Raw genomic sequence first — 14,397 nt, forward strand, 5'->3', positions numbered from 1 at the left:
ATAATTATTTTTGGAAATTTAAGGTTAATTTCATCTACTTATGAATAACTGACATCTTTCTATCTAGAAACATTGATGCTTTCTTCCTATAGCTGGGATCAAGTTTTCAGTAGAGATGATTTTAGAAAAAGATAAACATAACCAGAGTTATCTTAGTTTTCCTCACTATACAAATCTGTATCATCTGAAACAAGAGAAATCTGTATATAAATCTGTATTAGTTGAACCAAGTTTCAAAAGGAAAAAATGGGTAGCTGCCAAGAAAGAGCATCTGCAATAACCTCAGTAGCTATAATTTTGAGGACATTTGAAAATACATGGTAAAATCTCTGCAAACAAAAAAGAACTGAAGCAAAAGTATTATCACTTCCCTCCAAAATGTTTAGAATTTTTTCTCCTTCTGCTAGATACTTTGTAATATGGACAAGAATATATGGTGCAATCGCAGTAAATTATCGAAGATTAAAATTAACCATTGCTAAAAAAGATGAGTTGGAAAAAATGTAAATTACTATAAATTAACAAAAATGCAGAGGTTAGTTTTCTGGGGTTTGTTATTATTATTATTTTTTAACAAAGAACAGTAAAGCATGCTATACAATGTCTATTCCAGAAGGAAAGCTGTCTTCCCTTAACAATCTAAACTGGAAGGCCCCAGAACAATTGTGTGCAACTTCTGCCAGCTCATGAAAGTAAAGCCCTGCTGGTGGCATAACGAATGCAAGGAGAAGCATGTGGCTGTAGATTCCAAATCCCAAAGAATTAATTTCTGTGACAAGAGAAAAAGTAGATGAAGAAGCAAGGGCAGACAGACTATATAACTCAGCAGGTATCTCAGTACAACTTGGGCTCTTTTCTTAAAGAGGTACTCAGATAAAATATCAGAGTATTTTATAAGATGATTTTAACTGTTTCTTGTTAAATTCATTTCGTACTATATTTTGACTAATTCTATTCTGTAATTCTGGTTAACAAAAAATGCTTGGAAAGCTCCCAGGATTTAAGTAAAATGCAAAGGTAGTTACAATTAATTAATAACCACACAAACAGTTCAAAAAGCAGAAAAGAGTGAATTCTGGATAATCAGCATCTAGGTTTCATTTTAATCTCCATGATCTGTGTTAATAAAGGCTTTCTAAATGTAAAATTAGTAACTCATAACTATAAAACAAGAGTCTGAAAACCTATAAAACTAAATTTGAGTGAACTACAAAACTGGCAATAAACAGGGAAGCAAGACCACATGAAAACAAATTCCAAACTGCTTTATTGCTAGACAATAATTAGTTTTCTCAACAAAATAATGCCTGATCCATGACCAGGCACTCAGAAGGCAAACTGCCTTCCAAATTCATCACAAGTCCAAAAAATTGCCTATTTGTGGTGTTGGTGATCTCAAAATTTCCATTAGACAAATGTATTGTGTGGTCTAAGGTATTTGATACATAAAACTTTATTCATTTTAAAGAACCACAAAAATGTTCTAATGAAAAGGAGTCTATGATTAAGGGGTCACAAAAAATAGCCATATACATCTCAAAAGGAGAAGTTATGCTAAAGTCAGGAATCAAATATCTGGAGAAAATAGCTATGAAGAGAAAAGAGAAACCAGGACATATAGCTAGAGAGGGTCTTACCAGAAGGACTTCAAGAATCTAATGATAGAAAAAGTTTTACCTGCTTCAAATAACAATGTGGGTAAATGTCAAAATATAACATAATACCTAATGTGGGAAAAAAATGGCTATTGAACACTATTATGATGTGTAGCTGATTTGGAAAATAATGGCTAATATTACTGAGGGCTTTAGTACACACCAGGCACTTTACATAAATTCTCATTTAATTTCACCCATCCTTTAAAGTATGTACTACTATTATCCCCAATAAGGGGATATTCCTTACCAGTAAGGAAACTGAAAGACAGAGGTGAAGCCCAGGTTTGAATTCAGGCAGTCTGACCCCAAAGAGCACACTCTTACTAAGTAAACAGATATTAAAAAAAAAAAAAAAAAAAAAGAGTAGAAGAAAATATGCCAAACTATTAATAGTAGATAACCAGAGACAGACTGATTTTTGAGCCATTCTCTGTTTTCCAAGTTTTCTCTATTGAGCATCTGTTTATTCTGGTTAATTTTTCAATTAAATAAAGTATAGCTCAGTCTACCTGAAGGAACTCAAGAGAGCAATATGAAAAATCTAAACTGTCTAAAGAGATTAATTTAAATTCAAAGACTGAGAAAAATAGGCCCAAAGATAAAGATGTAAGGAAATTTAAATTTATTTAATCATAAAAAAAGAAACACTCAAAACAAAGCATATTGAAGTATCAGAATTGTATACCATAAAACAGACAATAACCACTGCCAATTTTACAATGGACTGAATGATAAGCTATAAAGAATTCACATCTGGTTTGATTCAAAAGCCATAAAATAATAAAAAGAGCCATCAATTTTGTTTATAAGTTTTGCTTCTAAAATCTATCCCACTAAATTTTTAAGGTAAAAGAGAAATATATCAAAGATTATGTAGGTTCAATTATTTGGGAAGAATTCATATAAGAAGGAATTTTTTTAACATTTAACTAATGTAGAGCCACAATTGAAAAGCCTGCGGCAATAATTCAACTGGGGTTACTAACATAGACATTAGTAGGGATTAACCACTAAATATTCATAATTTGAGGGTCAGATTATCTCATCTGGGAAATAATTAAACACAGACTGGCTTATTTCCATACTATCATCCAGTCCTTATGTCATCCTGCACCAGTAACCAGCAACCAACCAACACAAGAACAGGACAAATAAATCACCACTATTATAACAAACAAAATTCCCAACTTCAGTTAAAGTAGAAGGGGGTTGCAACATTATAAGGATAATCCTATAAACAACCTTTTGTCCACAAAAAAGGGGGAAGGCAAGAGAGAACAGAAAAGAAAAATAATCACCTGGGCAACACAGGACCAGGAGAGTTTCTCTTTATTTTAGTACTGTAACTAAAATAATTATAATGCACAGTAGCTACCCTCCAAATCTCTACATGCTTAATTTGGTCTTTAGCTGTACCTTCTGTTATGAAACACATCATATTTTTGAGATTTAGGGGATATCAGAAAGATAAATAAGATCTAAAAAGGAGAATGCAAATACTGAAATAAAATACAGTAAGTAGATAATTCCAAGAGTTAAAGCAAAAAAATCTCATGAACCAAGTACGTAACAAGCACAAGCAAAAGAACTCCCAAAACACAGACATTACAATTACTAAGATAATTTGCTAGAGTTGTAAAATTACTTGATTTGTATTATTCTTCCTCCTCTTTTCTTTTTGGAAACTAGTCTAATACTACTTCAATCAGAAAATAATAAAATGGTATAACATTATCAGTTCTAAATATTTTTAAGTTTTTATACTAATCTTAATAAAAATTCATTCTTTAAAAGTTATATGGTTTTATGCCAAACATTTTAATCATTCAATTTTAAATCAACAAGCATTTATACAGCACCTACAAGGGCCAAGTATGAACTAAGGGATCTAACAAAGAAAAAGAAAAGACACAGTACCAGTACTTACCCTCATGGAGACTGCAGTCTCAGGGAAGACAGACATGAAACAAGGACTTACAACAAGAAGTGTCAGCAAAAAAAGTGTTCAGAAAAATCTTGAAATATACAGCAGAGGGTCCTAAATATATGGTAGGGGAAGGAGGGATTGGATATCAGTGAGTCAGGCTTTTCTGAAAAATGGACATTTAAACTAAGACCTGAATATGGAACAGCCAAAGAACGCTGTTAGGAAGGGAGCACATTCTACGCTGAGGCAAGAGCATGTGCAATGGTCCGAGGCTGGAAAGAAGATAGTATTCAAGCTACGTAAGGAAGTCAAATATGCCTAGCACACAGAGGAGCAAGTGTCAAGAGAAGGGATGGGATGGTAGGGGGGCAGACTGCAGAGTACTTTCTAAGCTATGGTCAGGCATTCTGGACTATTTCCCAAAAACAGTAAGCTGAAGGTTTTGAAGGAAAAAGAAATGGGAATAATGTAAGATTTGCTTTAGGATAACCAACTGCAGTTTTATCTCTTGACCACAATGAGAAGAGTTCAGAAGGGATATAACTAAAAGCAAAAGCCGATTTTGCAAAAGAAATCAAAGGGTTCAAAAAACAAAATTTCATTATAAAAAAAAAAAATAGTTTGCCAACAAGATTCTAAAGTCTTTCTCAAAAACTGATTTTCTCTCAAACTAAGCATTTATCTGGTAAGAGATAAACTTTAAAGAACACACCACATTTTACTCTTTGTAAAATTCACATTCTGAAGCACAATTCCAAGGTTCCTATACCTAATCAATAAATGGACATGGGTAGTACAAGGCTAATGCATAAAGAATTTCACAGAGAAGGCAAAAAGGTGCTAAATAAACATGACATAAAATTAATTGCATATAAGATCAGAAACAAAATAACCAAGGATATAACTGAGTTGGTCACTATCTCTTAAGGTTCAGTTTCTTCAATATAATGAGGGTATCTTGCAGTGTTGCTATGAAAAGCAAACAAGACAAATATTTGTAAACTTGAAGGTATTATATACTAACATTTATACTGACCTTAAACAATCAAATCTTCATGTTATAAAAGTAAATCTTACTGAACAGTTTTTCTTTTATTTTTAAAGACTTTTATGGAAAATCATTTTTCCCCTTGTGTCTTCCTTAAGGAGCTGAATAAATTACTGCTCTGTTTATATAAACATCTACTCAGCCTGATCATGGACTTCCCAGTTTCAAGATGTCTAGGAAGATGTTCAATCCTTAATTTCAAATGTTCCCTGAAGAAATTAAAAATAAAAAGTCAGAGACTTTATGAAGAAAATCAGATAATTTGCTTCACTTATATAGATATGAAATTCAACATCAAATCCAATAAGTAATTAGGAAAAATAGGGAACACAAACTAAAAGGGGTAATGGATGGCTAGTGCTTGCTAATTACTACTGCAACTGCTTGCCAGACACATCACAACAGGAGGACAAGGGGCACAGATGATACCTCTCATCACAACTATGACCTTACAAAGAACTTCCCCTCGTTATAAATAAATAAATAAATAAATAAATAAATAAATAAATAAATAAATAATAAATAAAGCACAGCTATAAGAGCAACAATTTGAACTCACCTACGTAAATGCCATTCTTCAAAGTGTTCCCCCTTTTTTGGTCAATCATAAATTTGAAAAGAAATTTAAGCAAAGGAAAAATATAAACAATAATGTCTATTTTATAAATTTGGTACTTTGGCACAATGAACATTAACTTTATTTCCCTTAAAACAAAAATGCAGTGAGTCCTAGGAGCTTCTCATAGCTACCTGTTCTTAGAAGGCAAAAAAGAAGGAAGTAGGGAAGCTGGAGATGGGAGAAGAGTAGGGAAGAGAGAATTAAAAAAACAAAAACAAAGCCTCTGCCAAATGGAAATATGAACATCATTCTTAACTTTTCTCACCCATCCCCTTCATTAATTACATCAATTACCTAACTACCTCTTCATTTAATATTTACGAATGCTGAGGAGTTGGGTCCATAAAGAGCAACAAAACATTATCTCTATCCTCCAGGTCCTAACAGTATAATAGAAAAAAACAAAGGTAAATAAGTATCATTCAGAGGACAGATTAAAACGTAGATGCCAAGACCAAAAAATAAAAACTCCAAAATACAGCTAAGTCAGAAATGATTGAACACAAATTAGAAAACTATTAAGACCAGAAAAACAGAAGTAAACGGTAGAAGAAAATGAGTTCTGAAAGAAAAAAACGGTCACTGAGAGAATAACAGATCAAAACAAATGAATTTAAGTAAGTGATGAACAGATGCCTAACTAAAGATAAAGCGTGGACTGAGTTGAGGGCAAAATGGCACAAGACTTAACAGAATATTAGGCAAAGGATAAATGAACAGAAAAGAAACCACAGATTATTATAATCTTTTAATTCACTGAATTAGGTGTCAAATGTTAAATCTTAGAGATTTATAATAATATACAGTATTTCTAATAGTTATGTAAGAAGTATACTCATATGAGGAAAAAAATTAACCCTGTAACTTCCAGATCTTAGCCCAGTGCCAAATATGTTAAGAACCAACTGCAGAATAAGTCAAATATTGGAAATATGTCAAAACATAACAGTGAAAATAAAAAAGAATAAGAACTTTTTCTTCAAAAAATGCACTCAAGATTTATGAGCAAAATAATTAAATGAAAATTATAGGAAGAAAGGACAGAAAGTAACATTTATTGTTAAAGTCTATTTTGTGCCTTACTTTGCTATTAAGTTTCCAAATTACCAAGTATGGTAGGTATTATCCCTATTTTACAAGTGAGGAAGTTGAGAGGCTAAAAAATTAAATAATTTGCCTAAGGCCACACATCTAAACTAAAGCAGACTAAAATTTATAATTTAATTTTACATGAAACTTTGCTGTCATTGTTCAAACTAGTTTTCTCAGAGAAAACTATAAATGTAGATGAGATCTAAGACTTCTCTGCATGCATAAGCTTCTCAGTGTGAACTGGATTCTTGTGTAGTAAAGCTATTTTTCAAGGCAAAACCGTTTCCTTAACACTCACACATTTTTAAGAATCAGGTTCCTCAGTACTTGTTATCTCCACCCACCAAAACAGCAACCTTGCCATAGAAACAAGTAAAATGAAAGAAGCAACAAGTAAAACAAAGATATGAACTACATATACAAAATAACAAATAAGATGAGATCTGGAAAACCTAGAGATAAAAAGTTTACTTTGCTAATATGGTAAATGTAAGAAAAACACAAACAGGCAATTAGCAAAGATTGCTTTAATTTAATATATTAAAACCTTTTCCACAAGATAAAGATCCATTAAATATCCAAATTTAACTTTAAAACCAGCTTTAGGGGATCCCTGGGTGGCGCAGCGGTTTGGCGCCTGCCTTTGGCTCAGGGCGCGATCCTGGAGACCCAGGATCGAATCCCATTATCGGGCTCCCGGTGCATGGAGCCTGCTTCTCCCTCTGCCTATGTCTCTGCCTCTCTCTCTCTCTCTCTCTCTCTGTGACTATCATAAATAAATAAATTAAAAAAAATGTCAAAAAAAATAAAAAAATAAAAAAATAAAACCAGCTTTAGAGTACCTAAGTCTCTTCTTTTAGTCTTCCTCCACCCATGTCATTTATTATCGAACTAAGGCTGTTTATTATAGGCAAACACAGAGTAAATTGTATCTGAAAACAGGTATAAAATGGGTAAATAGATTGGAGAAAAGACACTACCTGAGATTAATTTTTTTGAAAGTAAATGCTGTTATGTTTAATACACATTCACGTATCTTTTCCACAGAAAATTAATTAGAAGCTAGATAACAGATTGGTAGGATTCTCGCCCCCCCCCCCACCCACCAAGAGATTCTGGAGGACTGGAAAGCAGCTGACCACTTTGGTTCTCTTGCCCTGAGATTGAATTCAAGTTCAATTCTCACAATTTACATCAAGGACTAGGAGAGACGAAACAGGATTTAAAAGCAGACAACAAATAAAACAGGGTAAGGATGCACTGAGATTAAGGTCAAGACTTGGTCCTTAAATCACACAGGTACAGGTTTTAACATCCTGAGTGTAAAAAACTGATAAGCCAATTCATTAATAAATTTTAATTTCTTAAAATCCAGTTTCTGAGGGGATACCTGGGTGGCTCACTCAGTTCAATGTCTGCCTCTGGCTCAGGTCGTGATCTGGAAATCCTGGGACTGAGCCTTTCAAGCAGAGTCTGTTTCTTCCTCTCCCTCTGCCTCTGCCCCTCCCCTTGCTAGTGCTCTCAAAAATAAAATCTTAAAATAAAAAAACAACACAAAACAAGTTTCTGGGTTTTTTCCTTAATTCAAAGCCATCCTTAGACCAAGTGTCTCTCTTCTTCCAACCATTTATTCCATTTTTTTACTGCCTACCCATTTCTGAACTTTTCTTGTCCCATTCCAGTTCATCAATTACCAACAATCTCTTCATTTAATATTTACTAATGCTGAGGAGTTGAGTCTATAAAGAGCAATGAAACAATCTCTATCATCCAGGCCCTAACAGTATAGTAGAAAAGGAAAAGGAAATAAATAGACACAACTATGTGACAAAAGCTATAGAAGAGAGAAGTATAAGCAGACACTGAAATTTTGAAGTATTAGTATTCATAGAACCGATGGAAAAAAAATTGCAGAGAGAAATAAAACATGTGCACAAAGAGTTCAGCTGGCTATTAGAAACTGCCAAAGAGTTATACAAAACTAGAGCACAGGTACAGGTGAGGAGGAAAAGGTAGGAAAGGGGGAAAAGGTCAACTTTGTAAGCCACATTATATGGTTAAGACTATTCAAAGTTAGTGAGGGAAAAGAGACGTGACATGACCACATATGCATTTAGAACTTTAGAGTTCTCAACTGGAGGCAGTTGTGCCCCAGGGACATTTGGGAATGTCTGGAGACATTTTTTGGTTGTCACAACTGCAGGGGACAGGGGGTGAGGAGTACTAGCATTTACTGAGTACATGCAGGGAGGCAGATACAACACCCTATAATGCACAAGATGATAGCCTACAACAAAGAATTATCTGGCCCAAAATGTAAATAGTGCCAAAGTTACAAAACCCTGATTTAGAGCTCAATCCTAGGGTAGAGGAATAAGACTAGAGGCAAGGGATTAGGTAGTCTATAAATTCTAAGAGAGCAGAGGTCATGTTCTTATTTATCCTGCAACTTGATCCTAGCCCAGTGCCAGATAGAATGCAGAGAGATTCACTTAATTACTTAGTAAGTGAATGAATGATATTAGAGCTCCAGGCAAGAAGTACCAAACCTAAAATGTGGTTGTTACAGTGGCAATGAAAACCAGATTCAAGAGACTAGAATAGAATACATATGCCTTATTTACTAAATAAATTTAAGAAATAAATTAAGAAGTCTAACTCCCAGGCTTGGAATAACAAATTTCAGAGGGTCAGAAGTTCTATTTTACACATTTTAAAGTTTCAGACAAATGTGAGGTATTCAAATTGAGTAGTACAACAGTTTGCAGATAGTCTGAAAAAAATCTAAGAAAGGAAAATCTAATTTACCACCACACTCATCTTAAATGATCCTGAGTTGAAAGCAGGAGGTTCAATTTAAAAAGTAAACAAACCAGGGGATGCCTGGGTGCCTCAGGGCATGACCCGGGGTCCAGGATCCAGTCCAGCACTGAGCTTCCAGCACGGAGCCTGCTTCTCCCGCTGCCTGTGTCTCTGCCTCTCCCTCCCTCTCTCTCTCATGAATAAATAAATAAAATATATTTTTAAAATAATAAAATAAAATAAACAAACCTTAAATGCAGTATGGTAATGTGGATCGGATCCTGGACAAGAAAAAGTAATTAGTAGGAAAATTTGGTGAGATAGGAATAAGACCTGGTGTTTAGTTAATAATGTGCCAGTGTGGGTTTTGTAGTTTTAAGAAATATACCAGATAACATAAAATTTTAACATTAAGAAAAACTGCATAGAGGGTATAAAGGAGAAGTGAATTGTGCAACTTTTCAGTAAATAATTTCTTATTCCTAAATTAAAAGTTTATTTAAAAAAAAGTTTATTTAAAAGTTTATTTAAACAACTTGTACCTCAAATGTGTCAAAATTTAAATATCTGAATCTACAGTATAAACATTTAAATCTTTATGTTTATGAAAAACTAAAATGTTAAGAAGGTTTTTTTTCTTATGTCCGTTGATACTTGGTAGTACTATACTGACCAAGGAAAGAGCAAATCTTTAAAGGTAGCAAGAGAGAAAATGGCAAAGAGGAATCAATAAAAAAAATTAAGTCAGTACTACAAATGTCCACATTAAAAAAAAAATCTAACCCATACTCTGTGGTAGCTTGAAATGATACAATGTATCACCATGCAGGCAAAAGTCTGATGAACTTTTCTTCTATTACCATCTTATTCCCAATTTTGTAGCAATGGCAAACAAGACTGTCACCAAGAGAGAACTGTTAAGATGTGACACTAAACTATAATAACCAGAGTCACTTGATTACTCCAGCTTTTCTTCAGTGACTTAAAAAAATATACGCAAATACAAAAAAAGGAGGTAATATTGGCATTCTAATAATTATTCTTTTAGATCAACGAACTAATATATTCCTGAAAAATGAATGAAAAAAAAATTTATCTTAATCCCTAGAAGTAAAATTAATTTCAAAAGGTCTTTCAAAAAGGTAAAAAATTACCTACTTGTAAATTGTTACCTGACTATACCAGTTGCATTTCTGCTGTGACATAAAACTCAAGATATTTTTGCCACGTTCCCTATCAACAATATTTACTGATCTGACCATTATGACTTAATACCAATTTTCTTGAGTAGCCAAATGCCACTACTTCAAAGCTTAGCTTATTGAAAATAAGGCATAGCAAAACGGGAGTCAGTCTGGTTTCATGACGCACTAACCTGGTTAAGTTGTGTAACCTTTCCATGCCTCAATTTCCTTCTCTATAAGAACAGTTCCTCTTATAGACTATTTAAGGTTTTAAAGGAGAAAATAAATGGAAAATGCTGGAGTACTGCCTGGCACACGTAATTACTCATATAGCAAATGTTAAGAGGAAAGTTCTTGCACTTTCATTGACTACACCACAGGGCTATCGGACAATGTGTTCAAAGAATAACACAGCACATTCCCCTTACTAGATAGATTTGCAGTTTTTCAAGAGAGGATGAACTTCTCCTCACAGGGGAAGCTCCTATAATATTTTACTTTCCTCTTCTTGAAAGAAAACTATTCTGCCTCCAGTATAATTTTCTAAGTGCAAATACAAAATATACTCTAGTGTCTCAAATCCTTTCCTGTTTTAAAAGTTGTTCTTTATATACAGATTACATATAGATATCATTATATAACAAAGACACTTAGGCTGAAAACAAAATCATCCACGATTCCCGTCATACAAATAGGATACCTTTGAAAAGTAGGACAGAGAAAACAAATCAGAATACATCACAGAGACAAAAAGATGCAAATCATAAAAGAGAGGGTGATAAAGAAGATAAAGTAAAAAAGTCTGGCTCTATTCAACTGGAGTCCCAAAGGGAAGAGAACAGAGCAAAGATGGTACTAAGAAAAAGGCTGAGAATTTTCCAATGCCAGTAAAAGACATTTACAGATTCAAGAAACCCAATGGATCTCTAACAAGATAAATTTTCAAAAACCCTACTGACACCAAGACATATCAAGACAAACTGCAAAAAAACAGCGAGATCACCTTCCAAGCAACTAGTTAGAGGAGATATAAACCCACATATATCAATTATTACATATATAAGACAAAATGCTCTACATAAAACATAAATATTGCCATACTGTATTTTTAAAAAGCCACTTCTACACTATTTTTAAGATATGGAAAATAAAAGAACAAAAAAGGGTTAAAAAGTAAAACGAGAAAAGGTATACTATATAAACATTAAGCAAAAGGCAAAATTGTAATGTTTATCAGTAAACTTATCCAGAAAAGGAAGAAATAGGATTTGGATAGGTGGAAGAAGAACAACACTCCTGAAAAAGTAAAAGTGGGGGGTGGAAGAAGAGACTATAACTAAAATATGAAAGTCACTGAAAATTAAATTTAGACTGGTGCTAGAGGAAGTATGACAACATTAAAATATCTTATCCTCTTTTACTACCTTGAACAGAACAACATAGCAGGGTAGAACTAATAAATAAGATTCATATTACAGTGCTCTAAGTATTACCTGGAAGGGAAAGAAGGAGAAGACACTGAAAGCCTAAGATTAGTTTGGAAGACGCTAAATACAGTGATCCAGGTAAGACAAGGGCCTAGTAATAGAAAAGATAGAATAGAAGAGATAAAGCAATGAATCTAGGAGGTATTTCAAGAGGAAGACCTAGCTGCATCAGTTTTCCTTCGAAATTTTAAAGGGAAAAAAAAAAATGCACTATGCTTTATAAAAAAAAATAACCGAATTATTTTTGTTTTCCACCATTTTAACTAATCTGTTCTACGATAGTCATACACAAATCTCATTCATTTTAAGAAACATTTTTTTGTAAATATAAACCATCGACAAGCTAGTTAGCCTACATAAGGTACAATATGAACAATCCATAATTACACATCATGACTTCTTCACTATTAACGTTACTGACACAGTAAAAAATCTGATATCTTTTTCCTCTTTGAATGCTAATGCACATAATATGAAATTCTCTTGAAGCAGCTAAATATTTTTATTTTTGAAAGCTCTTTACCAAGAGAATATCAACTTGGTAATGAACTCAAACAACTCACCAATGCTGGGTGGGCTACCATAGTTAATTGGTGACTCGGGTGGTCTTCCACAATGCAATGCAGCCAGAGCAGATCCTTTCCACACAACATGCTTGCAACCTATTAAAACACATATTTTTAAGGATCCAAAGATAGGACATACACACAAAAAAGAATGTCTAAAGCCTGTTAGAAATTTTTCATACTTTTATTTGTGCGTAGCAAGGACTGTCTTCCAGCTCCTAATAAAGTTTGTACTCCAGGAACGCTTTGTGGAATTTCTTGTTCAAGAAGAGGTCCTAGCCGATGACATATTTGCAGCAAGTGATCAGGTGCTAAATGTCTGTAATACTTCACCTATTATGTAAAAAACATAAAATGCTGCTAAATAAGATGACATAGTTTCTTTATTGTAAATAAGATTTACTTTAAAAAACAGTAATTTATTCTGGCTAGTCAACATTTCATTTTACTTAGGGTAAAAAGTTCATGCTTATTCTGTGCAACCACTGGACTTAGTAAAATCGTTATCCCAACCACCATTGAATTCATTTAGGAGAAAAACTGCTGAAGAATTAACATAAGTAAATATATCCAAGCAATAAATTAGCAAATTCTAGTCAATTCAAATAATGAAGAAAAAATATATAGCATTATAACCTAAAATGATTATGTTGTAGTTCAACAGTTTAATTTTGAAAAACTTAAAGCAAAAAAGTCATCCACCAATAAAATACAATGAATGTTTTGGATCCTTTACATTATAAAAGAATAATCAAGGATAAAAAAACCTTAATAGCCCATGTCCTCATCACAAAATTTAAAAACACTTATATAAGCCTCTATGAAGAATTCTGTAATTTATTCACAAAAAACCTTGTAAGAAGACCAAATTCCAACTATTCATTTAAATAAGTTTCAACTGGCAACCCGGGTGGCTCAGCGGTTTAGCACTGCCTTCAACCCAGGGCCTGGTCCTGGTGACCCGGGATCGAGTTCCACATCAGGCTCCTTGCATGAAGCCTGCTTCTCCCTCTGCCTGTGTCTCTGCCTCTCTCTCTATCTCTCTGTATCTCTCATGAATAAATAAATAAAATCTTAAAAAAAAGAAAAAGTTTCAACTATAAAATAAATCTACCTACTACAAAAAGTTTGGGCACTTTTGGAACAACTTAAAACACTGCTTAATTTATGCTAGCATTGGAAACCAAGCTATGAAATTCTAATGTTTTTATTATCCATCCTAAAAGTCTTTTCAAAGAATCTAAAGAGAATCAGAGGAAAAAGGTACACTATTTTAATCACTTTATAGCTACGTTATCAAGTCATAAAAATTTTCTCAAGGTACCATCTAAACAGTTTAGCTGTTCTCAAACGGAGTTCTGGGAATCCCTGAAGGTTTCTGAGGTAAAAATCATGAATACTAAAATGTTATTTTGCCTCTTCACTCTCATGAGTGTATGGTGGATTTTTCCAGGGGCCACATGACATGGGATATCACAAAAGACTGAATGAGGCAGCAAAAATAAGAATCTCTCTATTTAGCCAGACATTAAACATTCCCCAAAATGTAAAACAATGATTTTCTTCATAAATTTGTTTTGGAAAATAATTACTACAAAAAAATGTTGCTTATATTAACATGAAATGAGCTTATATTATTTAAATGAAATTTTAAAATTTGTTTTTTTTTTTAAAAAACAAGGTTTTATTTATTTATTCATAGAGAGAGAGAGAGGCAGAGTCACAGGCAGAGGGAGAAGCAGGCTCCATGCAGGGAGCCCAATGCGGGACTCGATCCCAGGTATCCAGGATCACACCCGGGGCGGCGCTAAACCACTGTGCCACTGGGGCTGCCCTTAAAATTTGTTTTTAATCTTTAAATGATAAACAGATTATAATCCATGTAAACAAAGAAAATTCAATGATTTTTATTAACATAAAGGGGTTCTAAGGCCAAGTGTTTGAGAACTGCTACTCAAGTTCACATAGTAATAGCAATTTTAGTATGAATTCCTCTAAGTCTGATTTAGGAAGG

At 33.4% G+C, this 14,397-nt stretch overlaps 1 protein-coding gene across 4 annotated transcripts in view; it reads right to left on the bottom strand.

Moving 5' to 3' along the window:
* PHIP (pleckstrin homology domain interacting protein) overlaps positions 1-14,397 on the bottom strand; it is a 131,865-nt gene that overhangs the window by 103,075 nt on the left and 14,393 nt on the right. For 3 of the 4 annotated variants that reach the window (XM_055329686.1, XM_055329684.1, XM_055329688.1), the window contains exons 5-6: positions 12,566-12,716; positions 12,381-12,479 (exon numbers count right to left, since the gene is read on the bottom strand). In XM_055329686.1, coding sequence (XP_055185661.1) covers positions 12,381-12,479; positions 12,566-12,716 — 250 coding nt within the window. Of the gene's footprint in view, positions 1-4,621; positions 4,831-12,380; positions 12,480-12,565; positions 12,717-14,397 lie in introns of those variants that run through there. The other variant, XM_055329687.1, reaches the window with a different exon arrangement.

This window comes from Nyctereutes procyonoides, unplaced genomic scaffold (genome assembly GCF_905146905.1).
Source record: "Nyctereutes procyonoides isolate TBG_1078 unplaced genomic scaffold, NYPRO_anot_genome, whole genome shotgun sequence".
Classification (NCBI taxonomy): domain Eukaryota; kingdom Metazoa; phylum Chordata; class Mammalia; order Carnivora; family Canidae; genus Nyctereutes; species Nyctereutes procyonoides.